The sequence below is a fragment of the Atractosteus spatula genome, chromosome 11 (genome assembly GCF_055471065.1).
Source record: "Atractosteus spatula isolate fAtrSpa1 chromosome 11, fAtrSpa1.hap1, whole genome shotgun sequence".
Lineage (NCBI taxonomy): Eukaryota > Metazoa > Chordata > Actinopteri > Semionotiformes > Lepisosteidae > Atractosteus > Atractosteus spatula.
In genome coordinates, this window is record NC_142716.1 from 4,105,885 (window position 1) to 4,123,536 (window position 17,652).

The window sequence follows — 17,652 nt, forward strand, 5'->3', positions numbered from 1 at the left end:
TGAGAGACACTGGGTACAACAGTGGTCCAGGGCTCTATTTCAATGTTTGCTATGTATATTTCATTTTAAATTAATGTAAGATTAAATCTGCTGTCACCAAGTCTTGCAGAAGATGATCTCAAGACGCATAAATAAAAAAAAAACATCTATACATTAGAACAGCTGTAGAGTTTTTTTAAAGACAAATATAGCTTTTCATACTATCGTAAAACGCTTAGAGGCGTGTTTTAAATAGAAATTAGGGTACAGACATAATGTAAATATATGTTCCTGCACATGTGCTGTAAGCTTTACGCAGGAGTGTGCGTAACGTGTCGTCGCTCACTGTGATTATTAAAGGTACTGTGATGTCAAGCTTCTAGTAACTTTAGCGTTATTTTCCATTATTTTTTTTCCCCGTATTTTCGCGAGATGTCGAATAGAGATAATGTACAGCGCGGGATATCAGAGCCGGAAAATAAAAATGTGTTCCTCGACCTGTTATCGCGTGTGACACGAAGGGTGCCCTACCGGTTCCCGGGCCAGTGGGGATATCAGAGTTACGAGCCCCGAATCTACAGGACGCTGGCTAAAATCATGAGACAGGCGACCGCGTTGGAGTTTGAAGCGTTGCTGACAGATTACATCGAATTCGTCCGAACCGAGGACCTTCAGCTTGAGGAACACTTCAGCCTGGAGTTCGCGGAAATCTGCATCAACACCATTCTCTACTGGGTGTTTGCGCGGAGAGGAAACCCTGATCTGGTGAAGACGCTACTGGATAAGACGACAGGTTATCCCGATGACCAAACTGATAACCTTGCACTCCTTTGGAGGTAATACTAGCGGTTTAAATATACAGACCTTTTATTCAGGCCAGGTCCAGTTTATACAGTTCGAAGTTTCTGTATTTGTAACGCACTCGACAAATGACTTTTCCTTGACGTGGGTGTACTGTACAGTACCTCAGGGTTACTTAACCTTATGTCTCGCAAGATTCTTATGGCTGATTTTCCGTTTCTAAAAAAAGAAATGATTTCACACCGTACCGTCCTGTCCTTCTTGGACTTTGTAAACAGTTTTCTTTCCGTTTACTCTCGAAAAGGTGTAAACAAAAAAAAAAAGGTGACGCTCGATGTCGACCACAATAATGAAACTGGGAAGATAATGAGCAGAAGTAAAAAAAAAAACCCTTCTCTGTCAATGTTGTAGACCTTTCACCCCAGTTTACAGCCCCAGCCCGCTGAGTGGGGTCACACCCCTAAACTATGTTGCACAGACGAGGCAGCACCGCGTTCTGAAGGTCCTGATGCAGTACGGGCTGCTGGAGAAGGAGAGATGCCCCACGTACTTCGTGCTCACCGTCATGTTCTACCCGCCCCGACTACAAGTTCTCGATGAGCTGGACCTCGCCAACATCATGGACGACGCCCGCAGGTGCATTGTTTTGTGCGCCAGGGTGCTAACACACATCTCTGTCTTGGACATTGAGGTAAGCACTTTGGACCAGTGCCACTGGCTGTAAAAGCGAAGTTGCACAAAAAAAAATAATCAAGAGAATTCTACGAATATGTACAAAGCTCATATATTTTTCTAAGGACACAGGATATGTTAAGGCTGCCTGGATGATCTTTTCAGCAGATTAACCATTTTAACCAAATGTTTGCGTAAGGCACCTGTATGCTTCAAGAGCAGCAGGTTCCTGGAGCAGATGATCCGTCTGTCTGTGAGCTCCGAGGGTGAGATTCAGGGGCTGATGACAGCCAGAAACTGAACAAGTGAGATGACAGAAGGGGTTTTGTAGGTTCTCACCTTTGTCATACTTTTATATATAGTCTACATTTAAAAGTAAAATGTAACATCACACTCTCCTAACACCAGGAAATACATTCAACTAAAGGATGAATGTTTTCTTCCATTTCAAAGAGGGCAGTTAAGTGGTGCTACTCTTAATATGTATTGTAGAGGCTACAAGCAGGTAGCTCAGTGGCCCAGAGCCTGAAACAAAAGGCTGCACGCATCCGATTTTTAAAAATACACTCTCGGACGTTTGAACGATAAAGCTGTTTCTACTTAGTTCCTGTTGGAGATAGTTGAAGTGAGAAACAGGAGCAATCTTCTGCTTTAGTTTGGGTTGTGCATCATTGCGGACTACATTTAGGTTACCCATCACGGCTCATCACTTGATCAGATTTTGGAACTTGCCCTTAAGTAACGTGGCGGTTTGCCGTCTTCGGCTGGCAGGGGATCTGAGGACAGCGTCCCACAGGGCAGAATTTCGCCTCCCCCGAGTCACCACAGTGGCTGGTCGCCTTCCTGTTGCCGACTGCTGATGTGCTTGTGTTGCGTGTCTAGGCCCAGGTCGGCTTTGGACGCATGCCTCTCGTTCCTGACTGGAGAGACTGTATACCAGTGACCCGCTACAGAGACCCCTGCGAGCTCTCCCACCTGTGTCGGGTGACCCTTCGGGCATGCCTGCTGACGCTCGGCAGCAGGAACCTGCCTGCCTCCATCAACGCCCTGCCTCTCCCTGCCGCCCTGCAGAACTTCCTGAACTTAGAATCCTGAAGGCAGGGCCAGGGCGGCGAACACGCAGACAATCTGGGCCCCCTCCTGGGAACACTACAGGGCAACAGAAAGTAAAACAACCCCTATACTGTACTAAACAGCAATGCTGTCCTTGCTTTTCATTATCCCACACACCCAGACATCCTACACCTAATGATATGTAATTAGCACTTTTTTGAGAATGGCGACCATCAACAAACACTGCAGATCAGAGCAAACAGTTGCAACATATCATGGCCTGTCTTGCAATACCTGCTTGGTTGTCTCCTTTTGTCAAGAGAGATACTTTATGATCTAATAATGGGGTTGACTTCACGGTCATCTTTAATTGCAACTGTAATCATTTCTAGCTTTTGCCACAACAATAGAGTTCCGTGTCACTGAGCCGAGTCACTGGAGGTCTTGAAGTACAGTCTGGCTGAGCTTGTTTTTCTTTTTCTTTTAGACCTTTTTATGTAAAGCAATAGCAACAAATTCAGTAAGTAAACAGCAGCAGGCAAGCTGAACAAACAGCAAATGAGGGTCTTTGATTTCTCTGCAGTTACCCCAGCACCTGGGAAATGGACAACACGTCACAAAATGAATAGTGTGGGACGTCAGTATTTCAGCAGACAGAAAAAGGCACGAGCTTATTTCAAATATTGAGTGTGTATGCAATTGTCTACAAGTGCTCAAAAGACACACAGTCAGGTTCTTGCGGGATTCTTACAAATGCTTTGTAAAGTATTAAAATTACGTTCAGCGTTGGACGTGCTGGCTGCGGTTTGACAGAAATCTAATTCAGTTTATATTTGCATGTTAACAGTTTGCATTGTCTGCCATGTCCACCCTATCTCCTGTGATGACAAAAGGCAGTTACAGATTCCTGTTTTTCTGAATAAATACTGCCACTTAATACTGTATATGCAGGTGTTGTCGTTTCATAGAGTCAACCTGCACAATAGCAAAAAACATTTTTGAGAAGCAGAGCCAGCAACAAGAAGAATCCAGCTATTAGCTACAAACAACAGCTCATCCCCACAGCCCTTGAGGCCTGGCTGCTGATAAACAGTACCACTTGCACAGATGATAACAAAGCCCAGCGGGACTCTGCTGTAACTAACAACTACTGCTGTGCTTTGTCATCTTCCACCCATGAAGCCTCATAGTTACAGAAGATCACGCTCGTTGTGAAATTTATACTCAAACTCCACAGTGCTCTTCTGCTGTCAAGCCCTCTGTATGTTTTAGGCCTGCAAACTAGAAGATATAAAAAAATACAATCTAAGGAACTTTGAATTTGATCATCAGAAATTCACTTAAAAGAAATAAAGGCTTCAGCATTCAGGAAATTGTTCTCTTAATTTCGACATAAAACGAGACACTTATGTCAGCCAACAGGCACTATGACCTCCTTACAATAATATGCCATATAACCAAAAAAATAAAAATTAATTACAACACATTGTACTATTTAAGACGTCGTAGCTCTACAGTATTATGATAATCATATCTAAATTTCCTGTAATGTACCCTATATTCATGAAACGTGAAAAGGAATCTCAGCTGATATTCCATTAATATGAATTTGTAGCTTGTTCCTAATCTGAAGTACTTATATTATTGAAAGTCCATCCAGACACAGAGCGTCTGATTCCTAATGAGGGTCATGGCCAACTGGAGAAGCATAGGAGAGAGAGACACATTTCTCCCAGTGCATTCTCACACACAAGGACAATCTGGAGTCTCCAATCTACCTGAAAAGCATGACAGGGGATCACGCAAAGATACAACCAGAGCAAACATCACGCAGACGTTGCCCCCAGTTAGAATCGAACCCAGGACCAACGAGTGGTGAGGCAGCAGAGCTATCTGCAATGCCACCGTGCCACCAGTCATTAAAAGTCCTATTATCTATGTAAGTTAGATGTTACACACTGTATATAGTACACCTGGGCCTTTGAGGCCATGAACGTTAGTGGTTTGCCAGACCTTAAATAGGCATTCTGGTGTTGAAAGTGATTGTCAGAGTCAGTGCTGATGAGACAAAGATGTTTGAAATTGAAATGCCTTCTGCTGCACGCAGCATCACACCCACACAGCGTGATGGCAAAGACACAGCTGCACTTCAATACCCCCTTAATGCCAAACATACAATAACCGTCTCCCTGCAGCGGTTCATTTCCAGGTATCCAGGCCTGACGTCCTATTATTTTTCATTCGAAGAATCTCGCAATTCCCGTCTGCATGTGTAAAGGACATCGCCGGAGGTGATCCGCAATTGCATTTTTTTTTTACCGAAACGTCAGTAAAATTTTGTGCTTACATTAATATATTTTGATTTCAAGGTGGGTTTCGTTTCATTCATTGTTCATATGAACGCATCTTTGCTGCTAGCCTCAACTAATTCAAAAGAAATACAGTATACAGTATGTCAGCGAATAGAATATATCCTGCTGTTGAATATAGTTGATTACTGAATCCTAAAACATAGGTGCACATAGTAAAACAAGTAACTACCGTTTTTTTCATTTGTAACCTATTTATTTGGCATCTCTAAGCGATATCTCGTGTATCTCAGGCAGAGCCTTGGAGTTCACTTGAGCCCTGGGCTGTACGCGGGCTGGGAAATGAAGACTAATGCAGGACCCCACACAGCTGCCTGTGCATTCCCTTGGAGACTAACACTGAAGAACTTTGGAGCAGAAACAGAACACTGAACGAATTGAGCATTTTGTTGTAAAGAATAGTAGCAGAAGTGCTAAATTATTGAAGAGAAAAGGGATATCTTTTTTCTAACCCTTTCCTCTAAAACAATGTTTACCACATACCACCTTTCCTGGAAAACACTCAGATTTATTGATTTGATTTCAGCAGGTCTGGTTTACCTACTGAATAATCATATATAACTTCCTTATTTCTTATGAAACTCATATATTGTCCCGATTACCATAATGCACATTACCATGGACTGGCAGACAGATTCTGTATTTAACCATGGAGACAATGGTGACAAGGAAGCCCAAACAGTCATGTGCACTGCAGGCAAGCTGTAATTATTTTGCAACACAAAGATTATTTAAGCCTCTGGAGTGGGCTGTTACCAAAAACCTCAACCACAGAAAACTCGTGTAGAAGTGAAAATGGCAACCACTTTTAAAGTAGTGGAGGCATCTTCTCCACTAAGGGTTTACACATACACACCCTCAAAAGAAGCGAAAAGCTAAATTTATATGACAGAAGAGGTGTGCCTGCATGAAGACTGTTCAAACGAATATAACACGCAAAGGAATTACAGAGCAGCTAAAAATGTAAGATTCCTCTGCTCGTTTAAAAGCGGTTATCAGAGCTGGAGAGGCCCTGAGGCTTGCACGAAAAATGGTTTCAATGACCTTATTAAGTAAGCAAATGATGGAACAAAACCTGCCAGAGAAATCTCTTTGGAAGCTTTAACCTTTCGACAATGAAAGAAAAGGGGTTTGCTCTGGACCATCCATCTGTGGGAAATTACACCGCTGCCCTGCTCTTCCCTGGCAGCTATTGTGCAGATCTCTGAAAAATCCCCAAAAAAGTCATCGCCGAAGAAAGGCCTTGGCATTCCAGTATGCGGGAACCTACCTCAGGCTGCAAAGCACATAGAGATAAAACAATCTGTCTTCAGGGGCCAGGAAGTGACAAGAGCCACAGCACCACCCAGCGCTGCGAACAAGGAACCAGGCACTGGGGGTGAATTACAGAAAAGCCCATTTCACGAGACGACGCATACCTGTAACAGCCTGCAGATTATTTTTAAATTTTACATATTGTATTGAAAATAAAATTAATTCCACCCATTCCGAACATTCTGCTCCTCAAAAGCTTGTCACATTTTTAGACAAGTCACAGCTCCTACTGTAGATGCCTTTATTGCCAACAGCAGTGCGTGATATCACAGCTCCAAACCTAAAAACAGATCTCCACTCCTGTAAGCCTGAAGAGAAATACCCAGTTTTTGCATCGAAGGAAACCACTCATATTGCCATACGCTCATGCTTCAAAATGCTGTGCTCATTCCAGCACAATGCCCGTCAAGAAAAAACAGGATTATAATGCCCTCTTCATTTCTTACTATAAATGTACCCTGAGTAAGCATGTTAACAAGAATATTGCACTCTTCATTTAATGATTGCTTTAGTCATTTTTGAAAACGACTAAACTATTTTGTAAATAAGAATACATAATAAATTGTGACATTCTTCCCGAAGAGTTTTATGTAAGGCAGGGGACCCACTTCGTCCACCACTGAAATATAACATAGGTTAACATGCAGTTTTTGGACGACACCTGGAAGAGTCTATTACAGATTCAAGGATGCAGGATTCATTAGAAATCAACATTTAAGAGGAGGTATTGTTTCATAGATAAAAGAAATATGCATCCCCCAACTTCATTACTGCTGCCTTTGTTTAAATTTTAAATTCTTAGCCGCATAAGGAGCTGTACAGTGCACAGCTCCTAAACAAATACATAAGTCGCATTAAGTTGACTGGGGCTTAATGTGAAAGTTAAAAAGGACCCATCCTTTCATACTCTGAATAGCAAATAACATGGAATTCACCGGTACTGCATCAAAGTCACTAAAAAGGAAGACCCCCTATGATTTTAGACAAGCCCAGGCCTGCTTTTAATTTAAAAAAAAATTGATCAAATAAGCCAGGGAATAGCTTGTGAAGGCACAGAAACTGAGCTACTCTGTCATTAGCGTATTCAAGGAGCAGCCGGTGCCCTCTCCCAGCAAGACCCACAGCTGCTAGGGCAGAATCTGTGAGCTGATGAATGTACAGTACACAAAATCTTTGCTTAGAATAACTTCTCATTTTGCAGAACAAAACCAAAACAGGGGCCACACAGTGGCGCAGTGGTTGGTATTGCTGCCTTGGAGAGCTGGGAACCCAGACTCAATCCCTGAGGTGCTGTCTGTGTGGAGTTTGTATGTTCTCCCCATGCTCACATGGCTTTTCTCCCACAGTTGAAAAGCATACAAGCAGGTTCATTGGCTTTTGGGAAAACTGGCCCTGCACGAGTGTGTGCATGTCTGTGTTTATCTGCTCTATGATGGACTGGCGTCCCGTCCTGTATTCTGTCTTGCGCCCGCTGCTTGCTGAGATAGACTCCTGCTCCCTTGCAATCCTGTACTGGGAAAGCACTTGGATGGATGGATGGAAAACCGGAACACGAGCAAGACTTTTCAACCGGCCTCACTGTTAGCCCTGGAAAACTGTATGGGTTCAGTAACAGCAAATCACAAAAAATAATTGCTCACCTCTTCTTTGTGTCCCAGAACTTTTCCCTCATAAGGTTGGCAAAATGTGGCTACATTTTTTTTTTAAAATCTGCTTAGTAAACTAAACAGTTGTTGGAATTCCTTTTCATTTATGAGCAACACAGTTTTGCCACTATACAATAATGGTTTTAGTTGCATTAGGGACCTAATGAGACATCACTAACAAAAATAATCTTTGGAAAGTGCTTCAGTTTCGTCAAAGAGTACCAGGTTAAAAGTGTTGTGATCAATGAATGTATTTATTGACAAAAATGATTCTTCTATACAGTGAGTGACTCTAGACTCTGGTTAATGTGCCTTGTGACATGTGCTAACAGCAATCAATAAAAAGGCAAAGTACAGAGGTAAAACATTTCAGGTGCATGAAAACAGGGCTGCTTTCACAATTTTGGTTGTAAGAAATTACAAAAGGTCCCCTTAAATGAGGTACATTAAGTGACCCTGAAAGCTGCTGTTTGAAACCCTTTTGCTTTCAAATGATTTTGGTATGAAATTCTGTGAAGGTAAGGAGTTCCCATGTAAGAGACAAAAAGGGAACATGTCACTTATTTTTCTCTTCAATCAGGGTAATTATGCTTCTGATTAACGAAATGCAGTATTACTGTACATTAATAGTCTATCTGCCAAGAAAACATGTTCTAAACTATTTCTATATCTTCTACCTGATGCATAAATGTGAGGCAAATATCACAGTTCATCACAATATAAATCAGTGTGCACATTTCTGAAGATTTACAGATTATACAGTAATGATGGTGTCTGCATTTTCATTAAAATCCATCTTGCAAGAGAATGAAATGTGTCATTTTTCTCAATTTTAAAACTATAATTGTACAGTATATACCATTAGTCGAATATGACTGTACTGAATGTAACCTTTAGCACTAGAAAAATAAAATGGACAGAACTAGTTAAGTATTCTCTTTTTTTTCCAAATTTGCAGTTGATGTTGAAACCCCTGTCTGTCTGACAGTTTTTTTTTCAGTTTCATTAAAGCACAGTGTTATTTTAAATAAGTTTGATTTAAATAATAAGGTCATACTGTAAACGAATTAGCACAATACCATATCTCACTTGTTAATTACAACTTCAGAAGCTGTTCCACACTTAGCTCAGTCCTCAGCGGGATAAAGATTCTTCCTGATGTACTTTTTAACGTACTTGTCCATTGTCTCGAATTCTTCACTCTCCACAAGGGAATAAAGGTGAGGCTTTACTGCAAAAGAGAGCTAGCTTAAAATCTCAGGGTGCAAACTGATTCTCTGGAGGACCTCCTCCGGCATACAGAACACGGGATTCACAGGCTTGATCTGCTCATCTCCCAGCAGGGATAATCCCGCTATCCCGAACAAGGTGTGGAAAGGATCAACCTAGCATCAAAGAAAATGGCAAATCAGAGGTGGTCTCAAATCTATAGCAAGATACAAAAGTAAATGATTTGACGACAGTGTAAATGAAATAGGAGGCACACACAATTTTTGTACCTCCCCGTGTTCAGAATTACATGTTACCTGGTTTAATAAATGGACATGTTACAGCTTACCTTACAATGTAGTGTGAACCAGGCTCCTTCCTTCTAGGAAACTAGTGATGTTGTCTGTGAAGTGTGTAAACAATAGTCCACATATGCCTAAATGTATGTGTATAAACAGTACAAGTTTAATTGTGAACAGTACTGTATACACTGGCACATACACAAAGAATTCGAAGGTCTGTTCTCCTATTTGCTGGTGGATATCAGAATTTTCAGCTCAGAGTCTGGTGAATGCCGAGTGCATGGACTTCTGCAGCCCTGGTATAAATAAATTAATCATTTTACTTTTGCACGTAGGATATGATATAATCTGTACTTATCGACGCGTATCTAACCCATTTGGACACAAGGGTCTGCTGGGTGTAGTGTGAGCCAGGCTGAGAGAAACCAGGCCTGCTGTTGTAAGTGCTAAATCAACAATGAAAACAAAACAAGAGAAAATTAACATCTTCCATCATAAACCTGAACTAAGAATAAAGTGAATCAGATTATTTTGTTGGCACGTCTTGGCCGATTTCCAATTATTTGCACTGAGCTCATTTGCTTGCTCCCATTAAAGGAGCGGTCTGCGATTTTACAATCCTGCCTTGCGCAAGACAGGAAGGGTTAATCTGGGGCAGAGGCGCCACTTGCCATGTCTCCGGGCCTGTCAGCAAATCCTCCTGTCTCCTCATCCTGGCAGGCCAAGATGAAAGAACGCAGTTTGTTTTTGTCAATCCAGTGAATTCTCCCAATGATTTTCAGAGAGGCGAGAACCCACCATGAATAACAAACATCCGGCAACTGCGAAAGGGGAGAGAAAATGAATGTCATGCGTGCACTGATATCTTGCACAGTTCGGCTCCACATTTTTTTTTGTCCTCAAAAAAACTTGAATACAACAAGCCGGCACCAAAAAACATAACACTTGCCAACCAATCAATTACCAGCCCTGCACGTACAGTATTTCCATTTCCATGATTAAAACAGAGACACCTTCAATAATTTACAGCCTTCTACAGAAGTAATCTGGGAAAGGTCACACAGATGCATGTTTGCTTATCAAGATCAAGTTCATTGTCATTATACTCATATACAGGTATATGGTATAACGAAATGCTATTTAGCTGGCTCTCAGACGATAAGTAGTACAAAAAACAACAATACAAATGTATAATAAAAGAAAGACAGAGACAACAGGCAGTGTGCAAAACAACAACATGAGACACATTTAGAAAAACCGTATAATTTCAGAGTCTATTCTGAACTGGAGTGCTCACTCTAGTAATGCACAAACAAGGTTCAAATGTCTTGCAACAGATTACATACGAATGCATTTGGCTCCTTACATTGTGCTTAATGAATGATTCATTCCTCGGTTAACTTCAAAAGTACAACAACAAATTAAAAGCCATATTTATTCTATGCATATTTCATAAGGGAAGCAGGATTTATTTACAACATTCCAGAATGCATTTTTCCAATGATATGCATTTAACTGGCTTCCTAACGATGTCCTTCTTCATACCTTTTCTGGACGCCCATTGAGTCCCCCTGATGGGAGCTGCCTCTCACACAGCCACCAACCCAGCAAGTCTGCGTTCACCCGGTGCAGCTGCCCAGTTATAGATAAGAAACCCGTACAGCAGTAAATCTGAAAAAACACAGCGCCCACGGATATTATCAGCTCAACCTTAACTGCAACGGGCAGCCTACGTGCACAGAGACAAAAAAAGGGAAAAAACACAAAGCAGGCAGAGAAAAAAGAAAAAAGAGGAAGATTTAGGCTCTGTTTACTTCTTAAGCCATCTAAGGAATTTAAGAGGAACCAAAACCTCTACAGGCCCTGCAAGCTGATGGCCTGAAACACACAGCCTGCAGCTCTGATCAGAACAAAATACACAGGGAAAATGAGCCATGCTAATCAAGAACATCGCCTTGTTCTTCTACGTTATGTTACTTACAGCTATTCAGGACAAAGTAACTGTTAATTGATATAATGAGATGTTTCCTCCAAATGTATAATCAATTTACCATACAGTCAAATCTAAGGACATATAGTATGTGTGTTGTCATCAAACGTCGTATGCTGTAGTCAGTTGCTTATTTTAGACTGCTTGGGGTATTGATCTATGTTCCAGAAGATACAGATCTTTCTTGTTCTCCACTTCAGAATTAGATAAGATTATCAAAGAGTATTTATAATTGGTTTAGAGTCGTTGTTGTTTTTCTACTGTAATTAGATTCACTGATAATGATACTGTACTCGTTCATTTTTCTTGAGCAAGTCGAACCAGTGACACACCCATTCCTATACAACAGAAAAGCACGTGTTAAACAGCAATGGGGGTCATGGCTAAGCTTTACATACTGAAACACAAACGCTAAGGCGTGCAATAATATACTTATTTGTTAGGACAAAGGTTTTTATAAAAACCTACCTGCCCTGCATGAGATTCTGAGCCCGGTCTACAGCCAAATCCTCCATCGAAATTCATGCAGAAAAGGACAAACTCCACTGCCTTGTCTACGTTAATGGTGTCCAGCTTGCCCTGAAAGACCAGTCATTCGCACTGAACACTAAGCCAGAGGCACAGAGTAAAAAATGGCAGAATTAGAGCTAACAAACACCATTATCTCATAAACAGACACTATGAAGATTGTAAAGATGCTCATACCAGCAAAGCCAGGGTTGCCACTGCACAGAAGGAAAACCTTGTATCTATCTCACCTAGAACAAAACAAGGACAAAAATGTAACTAGAGACTCGATGTTCTTAACAGGAACCATCTAAATCACACAGGCTCTCATTGCAATGTTACGAGAGACAGCTCTGATTGGGGCTGTCCTGATCCTGAAGGGCTGGTCCACCTGCAGGTTTAAGAAGCCGGGCCCGAAGACCTAGGAGAAGCTGCTAAAGTCCTGGTTAAGCCAGTAATCAGCTGTGTCGGCTCTTCAGGATCTGAGCTGGACTAGAAACCTGCAAAGACACTAGCCCTCCAGGACCAGGACTGGACACCGCTGTCTGAGATGAATGACAAGAGTCACAAGCTGAGTAAAACGAGAGGGTAACAAACACTAGACCTATATAATGCATTAATAATGAAGATTTAAATTGGATAATTACAGGAAGGGATAACTTAGCATATATAGGCTTTTTCATCTGACTTTTATACAAATAAACATTTCTCACAAGTCTGCTAGTGCAAGAGAATAGGACTTTTTGCTGTCAGCAGAGGGAAAAAGGTAGTTCAGCATACAAATAATTCCACTGCTTTAATGTGCTGAAGTATAAAACATTTTAAGAAACACCTGCACAATCGACTAGCAGCACACATTCAAATAAATGACACCTAAAACAACCCACTCACCCCATTTGTCCCCAGCAAAAGATCCATCCTCCTGTTGTAACCCTTTCACATATTCAACCACTTTATCCACATTGATCACAGAGAGACTATCGTACAGAGAGAGAATCTGAAAAACACCAGAAAAACGGTGAACACAGAAATCGGAGATACGCAAATGCGACAATTAGCTATTTTGAAATAAAACGGGAATATCTCTTTCTCTGAGTGTAAGACTTACAAATTCACAAGATAAATTTAAAATATTAGGTTAAATTAACAGCGGAAAGCTCCTCTCATAGAAAACAAGTGAAGAGATTAAACGTGTTTGACTGGAAGACTGACACTATTTCAACAGCCTGTCTGAACCAGGTTTATGCCAGGAACTATTTTTTCTAGACCCAAACCAGCAATGAGAATCACACCGTTTGGACTTTTAATTTTTCATATTAAAGAGAGAAAGAGATGGGCACTATCATGCTTCATGGTAGAAAACAGATTTCATCTAAGCTTTTTTAAAAAGAAATTGTTAGGCATACAGCAAGTTGGTCACCACATGCACTTATCAAAATTAATCTCGAATCGGTTGGTTAAACCTAGAGGGAAAAAAAAAAACAACCTCTTTAAGGGTTGTACCTGAACAGCACTAAGAGTATAGAGCAGGTGAGGGTCATGTCCTATGCTGGCACTGATTCCTCCACTCTCATGCTGGCACTGCTTGACAAATTCTATAATCTCGTCCTCGTTCATCCGATGCAGCTGCCCCATCAGATCCATTACCGTCAAACCCCAGTAGATGCCACTCATGCGCAGGTATTCCGACAGGGTGTACTCCTGGTGGAGACGGGAAAGATACGAAACAACACAAAAATCAACACTGAAAAATCGACCAGGAGGTCTTTAATAAATGCCATCTCCTAGGTATCCACTTTTGCGGATGACCAGTGAGAGCAAAAAGCGTTATCATCTGTTCTCATTTCTCGAAGGACAAACATACGGATTTACGGAAAAAGAAGTTAGTTTCACTCACTAAATCATAAGCTTAGTCGCCGTTTGGGTTGGACTCACCAAGACTGAGAAAAACACTGGAAGGGTTTCAGAGAGGTATGGCTGTTTTAGAGGGTTTCTAAACCTTTTGTCCTTCTTTAAAAGACGATACACTCTTTCAAAAACGAAAACGCAATTTCAGCTTCTGATGATTTGCTGTAATAAACCACTGCCTCTTAAATCATGAAGAGCTAGATTCATTCCTGCTGTTAAAGCAGCACCTGAAAATGCTACTCACTTACATGCTTCTGTGTTTTAAAGTACAGATCTAATTACTGGATCATGAAGGAAAGAGTAAAAGAAAGTGTGCCCTTTGTCACTTGTGCAGATACATACATAGTCGTCCTTCTTGGTACCATAAGCTGCGATATAGTCTGCATGTTTATCCAACAGAAGCACACTTGGAGCATCAGGCTTTATAACGACATCTTTAACTTGAGTGCCCTGGAATAACGCAGAGGATTAGTAAAGGGAACCCACAGACATTTTCAAACAAAGAGCGATTTTTAAAACAATATACAGTAATGTGCATTTTTTAGGAACATGTCATTATTTTTATTGTATTGTAACTATTACACGTAAAACAAGTATTAATTTACTACAGAAATCAGATAAGCTTACTTTACAAGGAACTATGTGTGTGGACTTTACAGTTTCTCTTTTATAAGAAGAAAACCTTCTGGACTTAAATACTACACAATTCTACTTATTTAGTGAAAAAAATCATTTTTAATTTCTTAATTTTTATTTCCTCCAAATGAACTATATTTGAGGGACACTGAAGGATAAAATTAGTCCATAAACATATTACAATTATTTAGGATTTAAAATTGCAATGGCTTACCTTAATGATACATAATAAATAACTACTGAGGTGATGGGGGGTTATTGCATTTTTATACAAGAGAAATGTACATTTCTGTGAATGACTATAGATACACACTGACTGACCTGATTAGGAACACAACAAGTGTGTGCACAGTAATTTCCTAGAGAAACAAAAATATTGGCACAACACATCATACATAGTTTTGGTCTTATGAGTAATCAGCTCCTAATCTTTAAATTAAATAGTTACAATGAAATAACACATCTCTTCATATTTTTATAACATTTTTTTAGACAACCTACAAGTGCTGGAAACAAACACACCCTTACTTGCGGTTTTTGACATGTTTGATCATGTGTTCTGAACACCTCATTGACAAGTGCCACTTCAATCCTTAACCGTCTTGTACAGGATGGGGATATTACGTGGGGTGGAAATGAAGGCGCTGATTTAACGCGTTACTCGGTTAATTCCACAGAGAAATAAGACTGAAGCGGTGTAATGTCACAAGGTATTGTCAATCCATACTAAAACTGTCCAAAAACAAACAGTTACATGTGGAATTAGACAGACGGAGAAAGTGACGTGCCCCCCAAGACACTGCACTGAGCATCAGAAAAAGTATTATTTACAACTGCATTAAATTCGCAAAGGTATCTGAAAATAACTACAGAAAATGACTTTTCTGCAGTACGTGCACGTTTATATGAACACACATGAAGATGTACACCGGCTAAGCCGACTACTGACCGGTGTTGCTCTCACTTTTCAACATCTGTTTTTTTTTTGGGGGGGGGGGGGGGGTGGGTTCAGATTGTTAGACGGGCCAACTGTCAGAAAACAGTTTTTGTTTTAGCACAATGTTTAATTTCCGATGCTCACTGCTTAAATTATCCATTACGTATTCCTAAACCACCCCTCTAAAAACATTTTTAACGGACGAGTTTTTAATTTCCTAAAACGATGCCTTACGACCAATTATGCGGAACATCGAAATACACCAAACGCCCTGTATGACAAAGGGAAATGATTCAACATCTAGTCACGCATCTCTCCAGATGCCATTAAATTCCGACAGGGATATGTTTGCGGACACGCACATTAGCTTCTATTAATGTTAATGTTATTCTACTTTTTAATGCAGTCAAAGCGTTACCAGGTTAAGAAACGGCTCACATTCGCAATTAGCTGTCAGGCATTTAAACCTTTATAATATTGCAGGATTTAAATTCATTTCTATTCACGGTCTAACAGCTTTTTGCTCTGGGACATGTCACTCTTCCTTTGTAAGTGTGCTTAAAACGTGTACAGAACGGTAGGTAGACGTTATTATTTCATATGACAAATGCCTCTGTTTCATCCTTGAAATACACATATATACATATAAGAAAACAAAATATGTAGACCGATGAACAGCACCTACCATTCTTGGGTGATGTCCCTGAATCGCGTCCCACAATAATTACGTCATAAAACAAAGCCTGCCCAAATCTTCGCCGGAGGAGGATGGTAATTATATAAGTTTTCTGTTTAAAGAAATCCTCGCTCTATAAAAAGATTAATGAATCCGGAATTACGACTACTACTGACTTTCACAGTTCACATGTGTGACAGCACAGAATGAAGCAATTTAATCGACAAATACAGTATTTGGAAACTGCTTATTTGCATCCGCCATCTTGGCTCTGTAAAACGCCTTTAGATACCAACTTATCTGTCGCCACATATCTACACATTAAACTCAAATCGAAACCTCCCACGTGTTTGTCTACTGTTAAGCGCGATCACAGTACAAACTGCTTTTCCCAGTTGGCATTTTCTCAGATAAATTCTGAAAGGGCAGTTGTAGTTCAATTAGAAGTTCCTCATGTGCTCGTTGTGCCTTTTGGCTTGGGGTTTGCAGAGAGACACAGTACTAAAACAGCCTTTGTTAAGGTAATTAATGCTTTTCTGATAACATTCAGATCTACCAGGAGACCAAATCAAATACCACTGTGCTTTCTGCACTTCACAGGTGTCTCTATGATGTTCAGATATAGGTGCAACAGAACTATTCTGGGCTTGACTGTGTCAAGACTGAGTTGAGGCTCATACGATCCCAACATCTCTGCAACAACTAAAAGTATTCAGCATCAGCTAAATCCTGTCCCACATAAATTGCATTGTCTCTATGTGGAATTTAGTGTGAACATAAAGGTTCTCATGCTCACATATAAGGCACTGAAATATCTTTTAAGTGTTGGTTAAATGAGCAAACTATTACTCTTTAGAATATAACCTTAAAAACAAGGGATGGCCATCTGGCGAGACTAGCCAATGTGGAGACGTAATCTCAATAGATCCGATGATTCAGGGTGTCTACAGTATGTCTGCTGAAGACCAAGCTGTAAGCAAAGGGCAACAGAGTCATCATGGAGGACGTGCTGCTCAAATGCATTACTCTGCAGCTGCTGACTTTTCTAGACCTCTCTTGCAGACCTGTCTGTTCACGGCAGCTTTCAACATTTTAAACTGAATCAGTTTGTTGTCCTTTTCCTCTTTACCTCTTCTTCTGGTATCTGTATTATATGTGCATTTGTACGGCTTGTTCTTAAATAAATTAAACATCATTATCATCAGTCATTGAGCTCTCAGTTACACAGCTGTCTGATCAACTATATAACTTAATAATTCTAACCGGGCTTGATGGTGTTTTATAGGTAATTGTGCTTCTACTGAGCTGCATTTTTCAGCACTCAGCCATGAAAGACTTTGAGCTGAGTTTAACACCACTGCCTTACAGCAGGAAATTTTTTTCCAGGCTTCTCTCAGCCCAATACTGACCAGATCCATCCTTGCTCAGGATCTGAGATGTGACAAACTCTCCTTTGTGGCAAAATTCAACCTTAGAAGTCTATTTTCTACAGCGCAAACAAATGCCATGAGCTTGAACTTTCTCATTGTTGCTCACCTAGCAAACAGAACGTGCAACACTAGATTTGTGTAAATTAACAACTTAGTGTTAATTTACACAACTAACAGTGGTGGAATTGAAACTATTTCCTTCGTGTTAGTAGGAACATTCCTC

General features: G+C 40.6%; 2 protein-coding genes across 2 annotated transcripts; one reads left to right on the top strand and one right to left on the bottom strand.

Annotated features, from left to right (window-relative positions):
• Positions 1-411: 411 nt before the first annotated feature.
• Positions 412-2,547, top strand: LOC148823342 (ankyrin repeat and SOCS box protein 17-like). Its single transcript, XM_088928385.1, has 3 exons — positions 412-815; positions 1,192-1,471; positions 2,335-2,547. The coding sequence occupies exons 1-3, from the start codon at positions 412-414 to the stop codon at positions 2,545-2,547; spliced, it is 897 nt and encodes a 298-aa protein (XP_088784511.1).
• A 5,522-nt stretch (positions 2,548-8,069) lies between these two features.
• On the bottom strand, positions 8,070-16,074 carry rabggtb (Rab geranylgeranyltransferase subunit beta). Its single transcript, XM_088927674.1, has 9 exons — positions 16,009-16,074; positions 14,093-14,200; positions 13,346-13,543; positions 12,734-12,839; positions 12,041-12,093; positions 11,804-11,914; positions 10,891-11,016; positions 10,017-10,166; positions 8,070-9,219 (listed from the first exon to the last, which is right to left on the bottom strand). The coding sequence occupies exons 1-9, from the start codon at positions 16,009-16,011 to the stop codon at positions 9,079-9,081; spliced, it is 996 nt and encodes a 331-aa protein (XP_088783800.1). The 5' UTR covers positions 16,012-16,074; the 3' UTR covers positions 8,070-9,078.
• Between the last annotated feature and the right edge of the window lie 1,578 nt (positions 16,075-17,652).

Bases quoted from the DNA above. Each gene is read 5' to 3' on its own strand.
- LOC148823342 (XM_088928385.1), top strand. From the start codon at position 412: ATGTCGAATAGAGATAATGTACAGCGCGGGATATCAGAGCCGGAAAAT. The intron at 816-1,191 runs GTAATACTAGCG...TCAATGTTGTAG, and splicing joins AACCTTGCACTCCTTTGGAG to ACCTTTCACCCCAGTTTACA. The intron at 1,472-2,334 runs GTAAGCACTTTG...TTGCGTGTCTAG, and splicing joins TCTCTGTCTTGGACATTGAG to GCCCAGGTCGGCTTTGGACG.
- rabggtb (XM_088927674.1), bottom strand. The intron at 12,840-13,345 runs GTACAACCCTTA...GGTGTTTTTCAG, and splicing joins ATACTCTTAGTGCTGTTCAG to ATTCTCTCTCTGTACGATAG. The intron at 9,220-10,016 runs GCAAGTGGCGCC...CTTTGATGCTAG, and splicing joins CTGACAGGCCCGGAGACATG to GTTGATCCTTTCCACACCTT.